This window comes from Pelophylax lessonae (assembly GCF_965119305.1).
Source record: "Pelophylax lessonae genome assembly, chromosome: 5".
Lineage (NCBI taxonomy): Eukaryota > Metazoa > Chordata > Amphibia > Anura > Ranidae > Pelophylax > Pelophylax lessonae.
Window position 1 is genome coordinate 447,595,309 of NC_138772.1, and position 13,837 is coordinate 447,609,145.

General features: G+C 37.9%; 1 protein-coding gene across 2 annotated transcripts; it reads right to left on the reverse strand.

Annotated features, from left to right (window-relative positions):
• Positions 1-11,085: 11,085 nt before the first annotated feature.
• MSC (musculin) lies at positions 11,086-12,974 on the reverse strand. Of its 2 annotated transcripts, none has more exons than XM_082258110.1 (2): positions 12,425-12,974; positions 11,086-11,450 (listed from the first exon to the last, which is right to left on the reverse strand). In XM_082258110.1, exons 1-2 carry the CDS (start codon positions 12,875-12,877, stop codon positions 11,364-11,366), a joined length of 540 nt encoding a protein of 179 aa, XP_082114236.1. In that variant the 5' UTR covers positions 12,878-12,974; the 3' UTR covers positions 11,086-11,363. The 2 variants fall into 2 exon arrangements, with proteins under 2 accessions (XP_082114236.1, XP_082114237.1); XM_082258111.1 differs by having other exon boundaries at positions 12,369-12,974.
• Positions 12,975-13,837: the final 863 nt, after the last annotated feature.

The window sequence follows — 13,837 nt, forward strand, 5'->3', positions numbered from 1 at the left end:
GTGCTTCAACAAAGTATTAAGCAAAGGCTGTGAATACTTATGTACATGGGATTTTTTAAATTTTTTATTTTTAATAAATTTGCAATGATTTCAAAAAACTTCTTTCATGTTGTCATTATGGAGTATTGTTTGTAGAATTTTAAGGGAAATAATTAATTTAATCAATTTTGTAATTAAGCTGTAACATAACAAAATGTAGAAAACGTGAACGCTGTGAATACTTTCCGGATGCACTGTATGTAAACAAGGCAGAGCTCTGTCCTTGCAGGGAGGAAGTGATGGATTTTCTTTCCCTACAAAGCAGGGAGAGAAAATCCATCACATCCCTTAGTAAAAGCAACACACATAGTATACACAAACACTGGCTAGGCACACATTTAACCCTTTGATCATCCTAGCTTTTTAACCCCTTCCCAGCCAGTATCATTAGTATAGTGAATGTATATTTTTAGCATTGATCACTGTATTAGTGTCACTGGTTCCCACAAAGGGTCAAAAGCGCCAGTTGGTGTCGGAATGTCCACAATCATATTGCAGTCTTACTATAAGTTGCTGATTACTGTCATTACTTGTATTAAAAAAAAAAAATTCCAGCATATATCCCATAATTTATAGATGCTCTAACTTTTACGCAAACCAATCAATATACAGTTGAAAGGATTTTTTACCAAAAATATGTAGCAGTATATGAATTGACCTAAATTTATGAAGAAATTCGATTTTTAAAAAAAAAAAACATTTGTTGGATATATTTTATAGCAGAAAGTAAAACATTTTGGTTATTTTTAAAAATTATTGGTCTTTTTTTGTTTATAGTGCAAAAAATAAGATTTACAGTGCTAATCAAATACCACCAAAAGAAAGCTCTACTTGTGTGAGAAAAATAAGTAAATTTTATTTGGGTACAAGGTTTGGGTACAACCGCGCAATTGTCAGTTAAAGTAACGCAGTGTGGTATAGCAAAAAATGGCCTGGTCATAAAGGGGGGGGGGGGGGAGTAAATCTTCTGGAGGTCAAGTGGTTAATAGACATGACTTCTGAGTAGGATGGGCCTCAGTGTAGACTTTTCCTGGATTTCAAGCTCTGCCCTATTACCCCATGTCTTTGTAGTCAATACCGACAGAGCCACTTAACCTATCTGGGCTATGTTAATGCCCACTAATAGGGCCAAGGTTCCCTTTCCCTGATGTGGAGGTTTCAAAGGGCCTTCATTTTTTCTTCCTAAACTGTATAATGAGATAAATGAGCAGTGTTTAAACAAGGTTTTTGGTTCCATCAGTTTGCATGGGGCCATTGATGGTACGATCTCCACATCCTAACAGAGAGAAATTCTCCTGCCTGACTTTAAAATATCTATGGTGCGTAAAGGTCCAGTGGCTTTATTTGGTAACTCAAGTCCACAAATAAAACAGTATAGGTCTAGTTCAGGAGCATTAAGGATTAGCTGAGGTCAGTTTAAAATCAGTTTTTTTATTCAATAAAAATGCTTAGTAAAAAATATAACAAACACATAATACATGCATCTAAAACACTTCTAAAAGGCATCTTAGAAAAGTGTGCACTGACATTAAGAAATCCGTTTACTCCCAAACCTCAAATACCTGTTTAAGAGCCAGTCCACACTAGCGCGACTTGTCAGGCGACTTGTCAGCCTGACAAGTTGCGCTCCCTCGCAGTCCATTGACCGCTACAGGACCCGTTCTAATAGGAGCGACACAAGTCGCTCCGACTTAGAAAAAGGGTCCTGTACTACTTCGGGGCGACCTCGGAGCGGCTTGCATAGACTTCCATTATGTGAAGTCCCTGCAAGTCGCTACGAAGTCGTGGTGCATGGGAATGCACAAGTCGCCCCCGAAGTAGTAAGGAGTCGTGTCGCCTTAGTGTGAAGAAACTTGTGCTATGAAAATTTCAAAATACTGTAAAAACATACACAAGAGGGTGTAAATGCCTAGTGCCTTACCACCAAAACCTTTTATTAAAAACACACAACATTATTATACTCACAAAAATTGGATAAAATCAAGCTTATCAAGTACACAGCTCCAGCATTTGAGATGGGTATCCACATCTGATGCCACACGGTGGAAAAGCTTACATGTTTTGAGGGACAGACTCCTTTCCTTAGAACTACTCTACTCTACTCTCTACTGTAGCTCTGAGGAAGGGAGTCTGTCTGCCGAAACACATAAGCTTTTCCACCATGTGGCATCAGATGTAGATACCTATCTCATCTGCTGGAGCTGTGTACCTGATAAGCTCGATTTATCCTATAATATTGTTGTGTGTTTTTAATAAATGGTTTTGTTGGTATGGCACTAGGCGTTTGCACCCTCTTGTGTATGTTTTATCAGTATCCTGAGGATTGCCCAGTCTGAGGAGGGTTGCACCATTGAAACCAGCCATAGTCTATTTGGGAAGTTCTTTAGACTGAGCGCTGGATGGTTCTTGATTTATTTGTCTTATGAAAATTTTAGAGGCTGCAATTGCTGCTCAGGCACTGGCTTCCTGATTCACTGACCTGGAAGAAGTATGAAGATCAGGAGTTATGACCCCACCTTGACTTCCTAATCAACATTCTTGTTCTAGGTAATTGAATCAGAAAGTATTAAAGCCAGAAACACCCAGGCAAATAGTATTCATAGTATGTCAGAAAGCCAGGCACGTAATCATGCCTGAATACCTGCTCATCTGCATGGAACAGCCCAGAGATCAGTGCACTGTACACGCATCTCCACCTGTGCACTGATGCACATGTGCATTACCATACAAGCCAGTATTACCTTTGGCATCCAGTGGCCTATTTGAGGCATCGCAGAGCTCAAGATAATTGCTGAGTGGTCGTCAGCTCCTGAGACTCACTAACAGATCCTGCTTGTTGATCTTTCTGTGTGCGTTTCTGACTTTACCTGATCTTGATCCTTCTGTTACCTGACATCTGACTTGCTACCTGACTTTGCCTCTTGTTTATCGATTTGGCACTGTGCACTGACGCACATGTGCATTAACGTGCAAGCCAATATTACCTTTGGCATCCCGGGGCCTATTTGAGGCATTGCAGAGTTCAAGATAATTGCTGAGTGGTTGTCATTCTAAATCCTAAATCTTCATTTAAAGAGGGTGTAACCCTAAAAAAAAAACAAAAAAACAAAAAAAAAAAAGATTGTGTTCCTTCAATGCATGTTAAACCGCATAGTGCTAGTGCAGTGTCATTTGTCTCATTCGATGTTGTAATATACCTGGTTGATCCTGCCTGTACCTGTGTCCCCCTTAGTCTCCTGACCACAGTAATCATGACTGCTGAGTTTTTACTTCTGTCCTGGTCTCTTTTGAGATTTCGTCTCACTTACAGCCACAAGAACAATGGCTTCACTAGAAAGGAAATTAGGGAGAATCTACAACATGGACAAAGATAGCAATAAAATTCAGAAAGTGGTTCTACCCTCTCTGTAATCTACTCAAAAAAAATAAAAATAAATAAAAAAATTCCCCTTAGTGTTGCTGTAGGAGATTTTTACCTAAAGCAGCGTTTTAGTTTAACAAATTGAGCAAAATGAAAGGGAATTTGATTGTGTTAGTATGAATAAGAAAATATAAACCGGTACCTACATCCCATAAATGATTAACAAGAATTATATATTTTTTTGGACTAAAAAGCCCAAAAAAAATAGAAAAACAAAAAAAGAAATGGGAAAAGAAATGGGGACAGAGGGAAAGAAGGAGGGGGGGAGGGAATGGGAAAAGGAGAGAAAGAAGGGGGGAACAAAGAAGGAAGAAAGAAAGGGAGGGGTCTAGAGGGATTATAATGGTACCATACAAAATAATATAATTTTTTAACTCTATCTAAATTTATTTTGTAGGGTACCATTAAAATCCCTCTGGCCCCCTCCCTTTCATTTTCCATTCTTTGTTCCCCCCTTCTTTCTCTCCTTTTCCCCCTCCCTCTTTTTCTCCCCCCCCCCCTTCCTTCTTTCCTTTTGTCCCTGTTTCTTTTCCCATTCCTTTTCTTTGTTTTTCTAGTTTTTTGGGCTTTTTATAATTCTTGTAAATTGAGCACAATAAAATAAAAATTTCCCAGTGAACTATTTGTCAAACGTCTTACCTCAGCCCCTACATTTTACAATTTTCAATGCTGCTAGCTCTGCTTTCTTAGTGTGGTTTTGCTGAACATCCAGTTTTCACAGAAAAGAGTGGACATTGCAGTCTGGAGCCAGTCTGTTAGTTGGGAGGAGGGGGGGGGGAGCATGGAGTGCCTTGCCATCCCTAGGCTATGGGGTTTTTAGTTTCTATTGATGCCCACAGTGTAGGGAGACACAACTCTAGTCTCTGCATGCATAGGATGCTGCAAGAGAAAGGAGCCATCCTAAAACAGGAAACCTGGGGCAGTGATCTTAGCACCAGCTTAAACTAGAACATAGGCAAGGATTACATTTGAAACAAGCTGCATATTCAGTAATGATTAAAATCACTTCCCGCAAACTGACGTACCTGTACGTCGGTTTGCAGAAGTGGTTGTACCGGGATGATGCCTGCAGCTGCAGGCATCAACCTAGTACCATTTTTTTTAGCCAGCAGTCGGCTTTCAGGAAATAACAGCTGATGTCCCCCCTTTTCGGCCACCTTCTGCGGCTCTACCCAGGTCCCCCATCCCAACAGCTGGTTGGAGTCTCGTCCGCCGGCTCGTTGGAATCCCAAACAAAGCCAGATTCGGCTTTGATCGGGTCTTCGATATATTAACAACGTCACTTCCGGTTTACCCGGCTGCTAACAGCGCAGATTTTAAAACATTATCAGTATTCAAAAATGACGATTTCGGCATTTTGAATACTTTGAAGAGCAGTGGAGGGGTCTTGGGTCTTTTAGACCCCCGATCCCTCCATAAAGAGTACCTGTCACTGCCTATCACTGTCACAAGAGATGTTTACATTTCTTGTGACAGCAATAAAAGTGATCAGATTTTTTAATTTTTTTTTAAAAACAATGCTAAAAATAAAAAATTAAATAAAATAAACAGGAAAAAAATGTTTTAAAGCTCCCCTGTTGCCGTGAGCTTGCACACGAAAGAAAATGCATTCGTAAGTCGTGCCCGCAAATGAAAATGGTGTTCCAACCACACATGTGATGTTTTATAAAGGAGGAAGGAAGTTATTGGCGCTGCCTGGTGGGGTGTTATGGGAATATATACGTAGAGTACTATGCTTCTAATAGGATATCCTATAGAAGCCTGTGTAATAATTTAATACTAAAATCTGTGTCTAATCAACTAAAAACCTGGTAAATGGCAGACCTGTGTAAAACCAGAGCGGGTCTATGTGTAATTTCTAAAAATGAAATAAAACCCTATATACATAGCATCAATAAATAAGTATCATACGTACAAAATGTGCAAAGAGAGGTGCAAAAAGTGAATACAAAAGGTGAAGTGCTAGAAAAGTAAAATCAAATCAAAATTGGTCCAATGTGATCCAGTGATAAGTATGTAACCATAAAATGAAAATTGGTAAGTATACTGTAAAAATTCTTAATAAATATAAGTCAAATAACTAATAACGTATATGACCCTAAGGTGACAATTAATAAGTATGCTATTAAAAGTGCCAATAAATATAAGTGGAAAAAATGAATGAATGAATGAATGAATAAATAATTCCCAATAAATAAATAAATAGGTGCAAAATAGTGCAAAAGTTAGCCAATTCTTTGGTGAATATATCCGTGCCAAACTAACGGTACCAAAATGAAAAAGTACTGACAAAAGGGTCAGTTAAGATAATCCAACCAAATAAAGGTGCCGTCTCGGTGGTTTAAAAGTCCAAAAAGAGTCCTAAATAAGTGAAGTCCATATATGGTGGTTTTGAAGTGCTCTTTTCTCTATGCCCAAAGTATGGTGGGTGGGCAGAAGGAAAAAGTGTTCCCCTAAGCCTGGGGTCATGCGCTTACCAGATTCCCTTACCCCTACAAGGGTAAACAGCGGGTCGATTATTAGGGGATCGCTCCCACACACTGGCAATCAGGATCTCCTGTGGCTTTGATATCGCTCCGTGGTAGTAATAAAGATGTCAGCTCAATAGGTATAAATAGGAATCCAGTACAGTACCCGGGTATGCAGAAGAAAAAGGGAAGGAGCCTCCAATAGTGTAAAATTGTTTCACAGAACAGCTTTATTATATATAAAAGACATGTACTCACACAGTATAGAATTCAAAAGTATGCCCGTCTGGCATAGGAGCCGCAACCTCCTCTCTTGCGGTGCACGTCTGAATTTTACACTATTGGAGGCTCCTTCCCTTTTTCTTCTGCATTCCCGGGTACTGTACTGGATTCCTATTTATACCTATTGAGCTGACATCTTTATTACTACCACGGAGCGATATCAAAGCCACAGGAGATCCTGATTGCCAGTGTGTGGGAGCGATCCCCTAATAATCGACCCGCTGTTTACCCCTGTAGGGGTAAGGGAATCTGGTAAGCGCAGGACCCCAGGCTTAGGGGAACACTTTTTCCTTCTGCCCACCCACCATACTTTGGGCATAGAGAAAAGAGCACTTCAAAACCACCATATATGGACTTCACTTATTTAGGACTCTTTTTGGACTTTTAAACCACCGAGACGGCACCTTTATTTGGTTGGATTATCTTAACTGACCCTTTTGTCAGTACTTTTTCATTTTGGTACCGCTAGTTTGGCACGGATATATTCACCAAAGAATTGGCTAACTTTTGCACTATTTTGCACCTATTTATTTATTTATTGGGAATTATTTATTCATTCATTCATTCATTTTTTCCACTTATATTTATTGGCACTTTTAATAGCATACTTATTAATTGTCACCTTAGGGTCATATACGTTATTAGTTATTTGACTTATATTTATTAAGAATTTTTACAGTATACTTACCAATTTTCATTTTATGGTTACATACTTATCACTGGATCACATTGGACCAATTTTGATTTGATTTTACTTTTCTAGCACTTCACCTTTTGTATTCACTTTTTGCACCTCTCTTTGCACATTTTGTACGTATGATACTTATTTATTGATGCTATGTATATAGGGTTTTATTTCATTTTTAGAAATTACACATAGACCCGCTCTGGTTTTACACAGGTCTGCCATTTACCAGGTTTTTAGTTGATTAGACACAGATTTTAGTATTAAATTATTACACAGGCTTCTATAGGATATCCTATTAGAAGCATAGTACCCTACGTATATATTCCCATAACACCCCACCAGGCAGCGCCAATCACTTCCTTCCTCCTTTATATTTCTTCAAGTGCTCCCACTCCAGGGTCGCATTTTTGAAGTGGGCAGCAGCTAGGTGCGGTGTGTTTTTGTACATATATACCCCCCATCCTAAGCGCGGAACTACATACACCCTTACACATGTGATGTTTTGCCACGTTCACCAGATGAGAGCAATAATTCTAGAAAAAGACTTCTTCTGTAACTGGTAACCGTTACATTTTTTTAAATTCAGGAAGCTCATAATAATAATAATAATATCAAGGCACCATATTAAAAAATAAATACCTCCAGTTTGTAGATAACAAAGCTGGAGGTAGCTAGACCAACTTTAAGGTAATGTACAGAGACAGGCCAGAGTGCCTGTCTCTGTACACATATTTGCTGCCACTACCCTTTCCCCTCTCCTCCTGTCCATGGTTGTTAAGGAGGATGTCTTGCTGCACAAGCCAACAGCCTTGTAATAGCCAGTAATACTACAGTATGTGGTGCCTGATAGGGAACCTGAGTCACAAGTTCCTCTGCAGGTCCAGGCTCTCCTTGTGATTGACAGCAGGCAATGGGCAGATTTTGTATCCAATAGTAGTCTATCTATTGGCTATGCATCCACCCAGTGCCTGTTGTCAATCACCAGAGGAGTAGAACTGATGGGGAACTGGTGTCCGTAAATCCCTATCTGGCTCCACCCACCCTGTTTCCTGTTGGTGTGGCAGCTGCAGTGGCAGTTGAATGCTCAGCTGTAGTAAGGACAGAATGTCTCAATGGACTCTCTGATCATAGTGTACCTCCACATGTTGTGTGTGCTTCAGGTTCATGTACCTATCTACAGGTAACCTTTGTTATGTGGAGACATGCTGGAATTCTAAGGAATGTCTTAGGCAATCCTTATGAATTCCCCTAAATATTTATAGACAATATAAAATGAGTAAGTTCAACAGAGCAAAATGTAGAGTGTTTTAAACTTAATGCTTTATGTGCAGCAACCAATAAGAACCTCTGAAATCAATTTATGGCACTTAAAGCATATTAACAGCAAATTTGAGACAGTCCCACTATATGTTTGTTATGTGTTCCCATTCACACAGCATATCTAACATTTTTTATTTATTTCTTACCTTTTAGATGTTTTTTCAAGAGGAGGTTTCATGGCTGGTTGAAGGCTTTTTTTTTAGCAAAGTTAAAATAAACAAGTCTATCCTCATGAGCATATAATGCAAGAAGCCCAGTCTCTACACCTTTTATCCTTTATTAGGACAGACAGGGGGAATTTCTTAAAACCAGAGCACTCACAATCTGGTGCAGCTCTGCATTGTAGCCAATCAGCTTCTAACTTCAGCTTGTTCAATTAAGCTTTGACAATAAAACATGGAAGCTGATTGGTTTCTATGTGCAGCTGCACCAGATTTTTCACACTTTTAGTAAGGCCCCTCTCAAACTTGCACGACCTGAAAGTCACGTGAATTTGCCACATGACTTTGACAAAACTTTGACGCGACTTGAAGAAATGCCTGTGTAATCTTGAGGTCTATGGACCTGAAGTCGCATCAAAGTCAGACCAAAGTAGTGCAGGAACTTTTTTAAAGTCGCTGCAATTTTAAGTTGCACATCTATGAATAGTATTCATTGGAAATCATGGGATACGGCTTGTCATGCGACGTTGCAGTCCTAAGTCACAGGAAAAGTCGCACAAGTGTGAAAGGGGCCTAATTCCACCCCAATGTGCTAAAGTCTAGTTACAATTTTATTATTATTATTATTATTATACAGGATTTATTTACAATAAATTTTGAAGATCTGCCTGTGCAGTGCAGCCAGAGGTAATTATGGCAAACTCAGTTGCCCAGACTCCTCATTAACAAAGGACTACCTGGGACTTTTTCTTCCTGGAGGGTACCAAACATAGCATCTGAAAAAGGTAAGCTATAATTTATTTTTTAGAGTTATGCTATGTGACAAATATAAAGTAGGTGTTATCCCAATTTGGCTTCAAAAGTGGAAATACACTTTATGACAATTAAAGATAATTGCTGATTTGTTGTCGGGTAATACCTTTTTCATTTTACCCATTTCTTATTGACTTTTTATAAGCATGAGTTGTAGTTGGCTTGCACATATGTTGTGAGCACTCATTGGGTACAGAGGTTGAAACCGTTAATCTTGAATGTAGGAACAGGAAAAATCTGCACAACTGTGAAGACACATTCCGCTATCTTATCTTAGGAAAGAAGGCTATACAGCAAATGAGGAGAAACAAGCAGGTTTATCACTAGCATAACATTCACGAGAATCTGCCATTACATCACTGCTTTCTAATCATTATTTGAATTCCAGTGCTAATCATATCTAGCGTTTCCAAAAAAATATTTTCATTTCAGATTCTTTCTCTGTCACTCCAATGTGGACAATGCTTAAGATGTGAACACATAGCCATTTTAATATCAAATGTGAAACCACAAGAAATAAAAAAAAATTAAAAAAAAAACATCTATATTATAAACGTTTATAGAAAAATAAAGTATTGATTTATTGTACAGTGAGTTGTAATACTGCTTGACCAACAAATGGTAAAAATAATACTTTTCCAAAAAACAATATTTCAAAATCAGGTAAATGATTAACATACAGTATGGATTATATACTCAATATACAAAAAGAGCTGTAAACCGCAAGAACACAATAAAAACAAAGCGGTTTTATTTAGTAAGGTGGCTGAAAATTCAGAAATTAAGGAATCCTTTCTTAGCTGAACTAAAAACAGTCATGTAAAATCTGATTGGTTGCTTAGGATTTCTGCATCCAGTGTCTATATTAATATTATTAATATGAATGTCTGGCCATTTTTTATTTTTTTTTATTTCAGATAGAGTCAGAAAAGATAAGAACCTCTGGCAGTTTTTTAGTATTATCTGGGTTTCTGTAATAGAGATTTCCCCTTACTTGCTTTCCTGGCAACAATGGTGTCACCGTCCAGGAAGTAAGGGAAACATGGGGACACACAGCCAGCGGGTTTTAATCCGTTGCCACTCCATCCAAAACTGGAAAAAAAAAGTTTTAAAAATACATATGTTTTAGGAGGCGTATTTATAAAGCAGTGAATAGACCTTTACCAAACATTTGGCGCTGCTGAATGATTCTGTAATATAAAAACACATGCACCTGGTAGATTCACCTGCAGGTAATGTTTGAATAATGTCACATTCATTACTTTATAAATATACCTCTTTGTTTCTAATACAAAAAGACAGTGGGAGACGCAGTAACTAAATGCAAAATGCATTTAATCACAGCACCCAATCAAATTAAATTCATCAAAAAAAGTTACTATGGGTTACTGCACTTGTTAAATCTCCATTACACTTTAAACTGCTTTTCGAAAAAAAAAAAAAAAAAAAAAAAACAACTCTCAGTCTAGCTAGTAAAGCTCTTTAATTTAATTCCTTTCCAGCTCTTTAATTTATTTCCTTTCCAAAGAAAGTTGAAAGTCCTCTGTGTTTTACGCAATAACACAAGCAGCTGCTAATCCAACGCAGTTTAGTTATAATAAGCACACTTAAAAAAGTGCTACTTCTTAAAAATTAGGTGAAAATGAAAGCTCCAGTTTAAAAATGATTATCTTTTTTTTCAGATAAACCGAACATACACTGTATGTTACAGTTGGTACACTGTATTTGTTTCAGCAGCCTTTTTATATCCGGCACTTTACGATTACTCAAATTAATACAAAATAGAACATTTCCTATGCTGTACAAATGTCTCTCCGCACAACTCAAAGATAAAATGCTGTCAGACATTACAGACATCTTACTTAATGTAATACATATTCACACAACCCCTAAAAAAATATATTATAAATCTAGTATCTTTGTCATGGTTATAACACTGCTTAGAGAAATAATACTAATACTTCATTCGTTACAGTGGTTATGTGTTAAGGCACTTGAATAGAGTGCAATTATAATCAAATCCAGTTTAATAAAAAAAAAAATGTTTATAAAGAAGTGCATTTTAGTGGAATATTAGAAATTAAAAAGTCCAGTGATGGTCCTGGGCACCTTTGCTGTCATAAATCAGTAATATATTGAAGCAATACACAGATTGCAGCACAGATGGTATCTTAAGCTGTGGCCCCCAATAATCTAGTGGATACTATAGCTTCTTTGGCATCACATTCCAGTCTTCCTGACACCACAAATGGCCACGTCTGTAATAAAAAAATATGACTGCATCAGATGACTGTTAAACAACTTTCTTAAATTTAGGAAGGTAATGTATAAGACCATAAAATCAGTATTCATTGGGTACAAACAGCAGTAACCAATAGCTACCAACAATAAAAAGTTTTTAAAGCTTTAAACTAAAAAATCAGAAAAGATACCCGATTGGTTGTTTCAGAGTACTGTATTTTTTCATAGTGTTTTTTTTTCTATTAATAATAAGTCTGTTCATGTGAATAAATGGCTTGCAGTGCATGTCTGCCTTTATTAGTAAGCTTGATTTTGTACATAAAAAGAGAATAATACTTAAAAATCAACATTTTTACTTCAAACTGTTTTTGTGTTTTTCTATAGTTTAATATACAGATTGAAGTCTATCTCTTTTGCAAGGATGCAATTTATCTCCTACTTGCCAAATGTATTATTCATTATGGTTATGGCTTAAAAATATACCACAAATATAATAATAAATAATAAAAAAACAAAACAAAAAACTATATATATATATATACATACATACACACATACACACACACACACACACACATATATATATATATATATATATATATATATATATATATATTATTTTTTTTTCCTCTGTCTCTTTCATATATATTTATACATTTGTGAAAGAAAGTAAAAATTAGCATTCGTGTTTGTTTTTCTTTTTAAGCACATATACCAATTATTCAATTCTTATATATCATTGTGTAGCCCATGTACAATTAATAAAATTTACATTTTAAGCAATATATTAAATCTAATACAGTCAGCTAGGCGCAGACGGCTGACCTGCTGGAGGAAATAATACATTTTACAGGTATATTCAGCACTAGGTTTTATCCTCCTGCACAGAAATTACAGTGATATCATGCATATAAACACACAGCATTGTCCATTACCATGTGGCAGCTCGTGAAGCCGACTGGTGCTGACTGTATGGGAGCTTCATTCTTACCAGGTTGACAGGGTGCACATAGCTATTGTCATATCTGTCTTCCTGCAGCAGCTGCCTGAGGTGTGCAATGTAGCTGGAGGCCAGTCTCAGGGTGTCCAGCTTGGAGAGTTTGGTGTCAGGGGGTACCCAGGGCAAGCTGGTCTTTAGCCTGGAAAAAGCTTTGCTCAGAACTCTCATGCGGGCTCTTTCCCTGGCATTGGCTGCATTTCTCTGGGATTGCTTGCACTCTTTGGATGACCTGGTTGCTGACTTCTTGTCTGGAATCTGCTGACTGCGACAGGCTCTCTTCTTTTTATCAGCGGATGTGTCTGCAACTCCATCTTCTTCAGAGTTGTCTGTAGAGTGGTCCAGCAGCAGATCACTGCATCCCGTCCTCTTGGATTTGGGATACTGAAGTTCCAGCACTCTCAGCTCCAGGAGGTCCTCATGGTCACTCAGAGATCCTGTGGACATTATGTGCAATGATCTCTCATAGGACCACAAGCAGTGACCTCACCTGCACATAATGATTATGATACCCTATGCTATGCACAGCAGATCCTGTCCTACACTCTGGATTTCTGTGAATCTGGAGGCATTTCAGCAAGGCATCTATATAGTGGGGGGAGTGAGGGAGGGGGTCTGTGTAGGAGTGACATAAGGAGGTGGTGGGGTTACTTCACTCTTTTTCACGCTGGTACAATGTTGTGGTTAACCCTTCACATTTGGTACCTCTAGACATCTGTGTGCAGAGTCTGGGCAGAGATGATATTTTAAACCACGTTAATTCCTCTGACACTCTCATTGCAGGTGCCTGCACAGCTTGGATCTTTGCTATGTTACTCTGTCTTTCTGTCTAGTTCCCAGAGGTTCCCAGAGGAGATTTTGTAATGGTCATGCTGTTAGATGAATTGAATTTTAATTCATTTTTCGCATTAGTGCATTAGCTGTGTTGGACAATTGTCAGTAAAGAAATGTGCCTTGTTTGCTTTTGGAAGATCACACTGCTGTATATTGATCTTTGTTCCTTAAGCTAATTTTGACATATTATTAAATATTTACACAAAGATAATTTTTTGGGCTTAAATTTTAGCAGAAAGTTATAAACAAGCCAGTTCCCTGAAGGTCTAAAATGTAGGGCTAAAATGCTGCCCTCCTATAGATTATCATCACACAATGTGGTTGATTTACTAAAACTGGAGAGTTCAAAATCTGGTGCAGCTCTGCATAGAAACCAGTCATTTTTCAGGTTTGTTTGTCAAAGTTTAAAGTGGTTCTAAAGCTTTAAGGTTTTTTACTTAATGCATTCTATGAATTAAGCTGAAAAACCTTCTGTGCTGCAGCTTCCCCCCCCCCCCTCCTTACCTGAGCCCAATCTGATCCAGTGATGTGCATAAGCGCAGCGGCTCCCGCAGCTCTCTCTTTCCTCCTTGG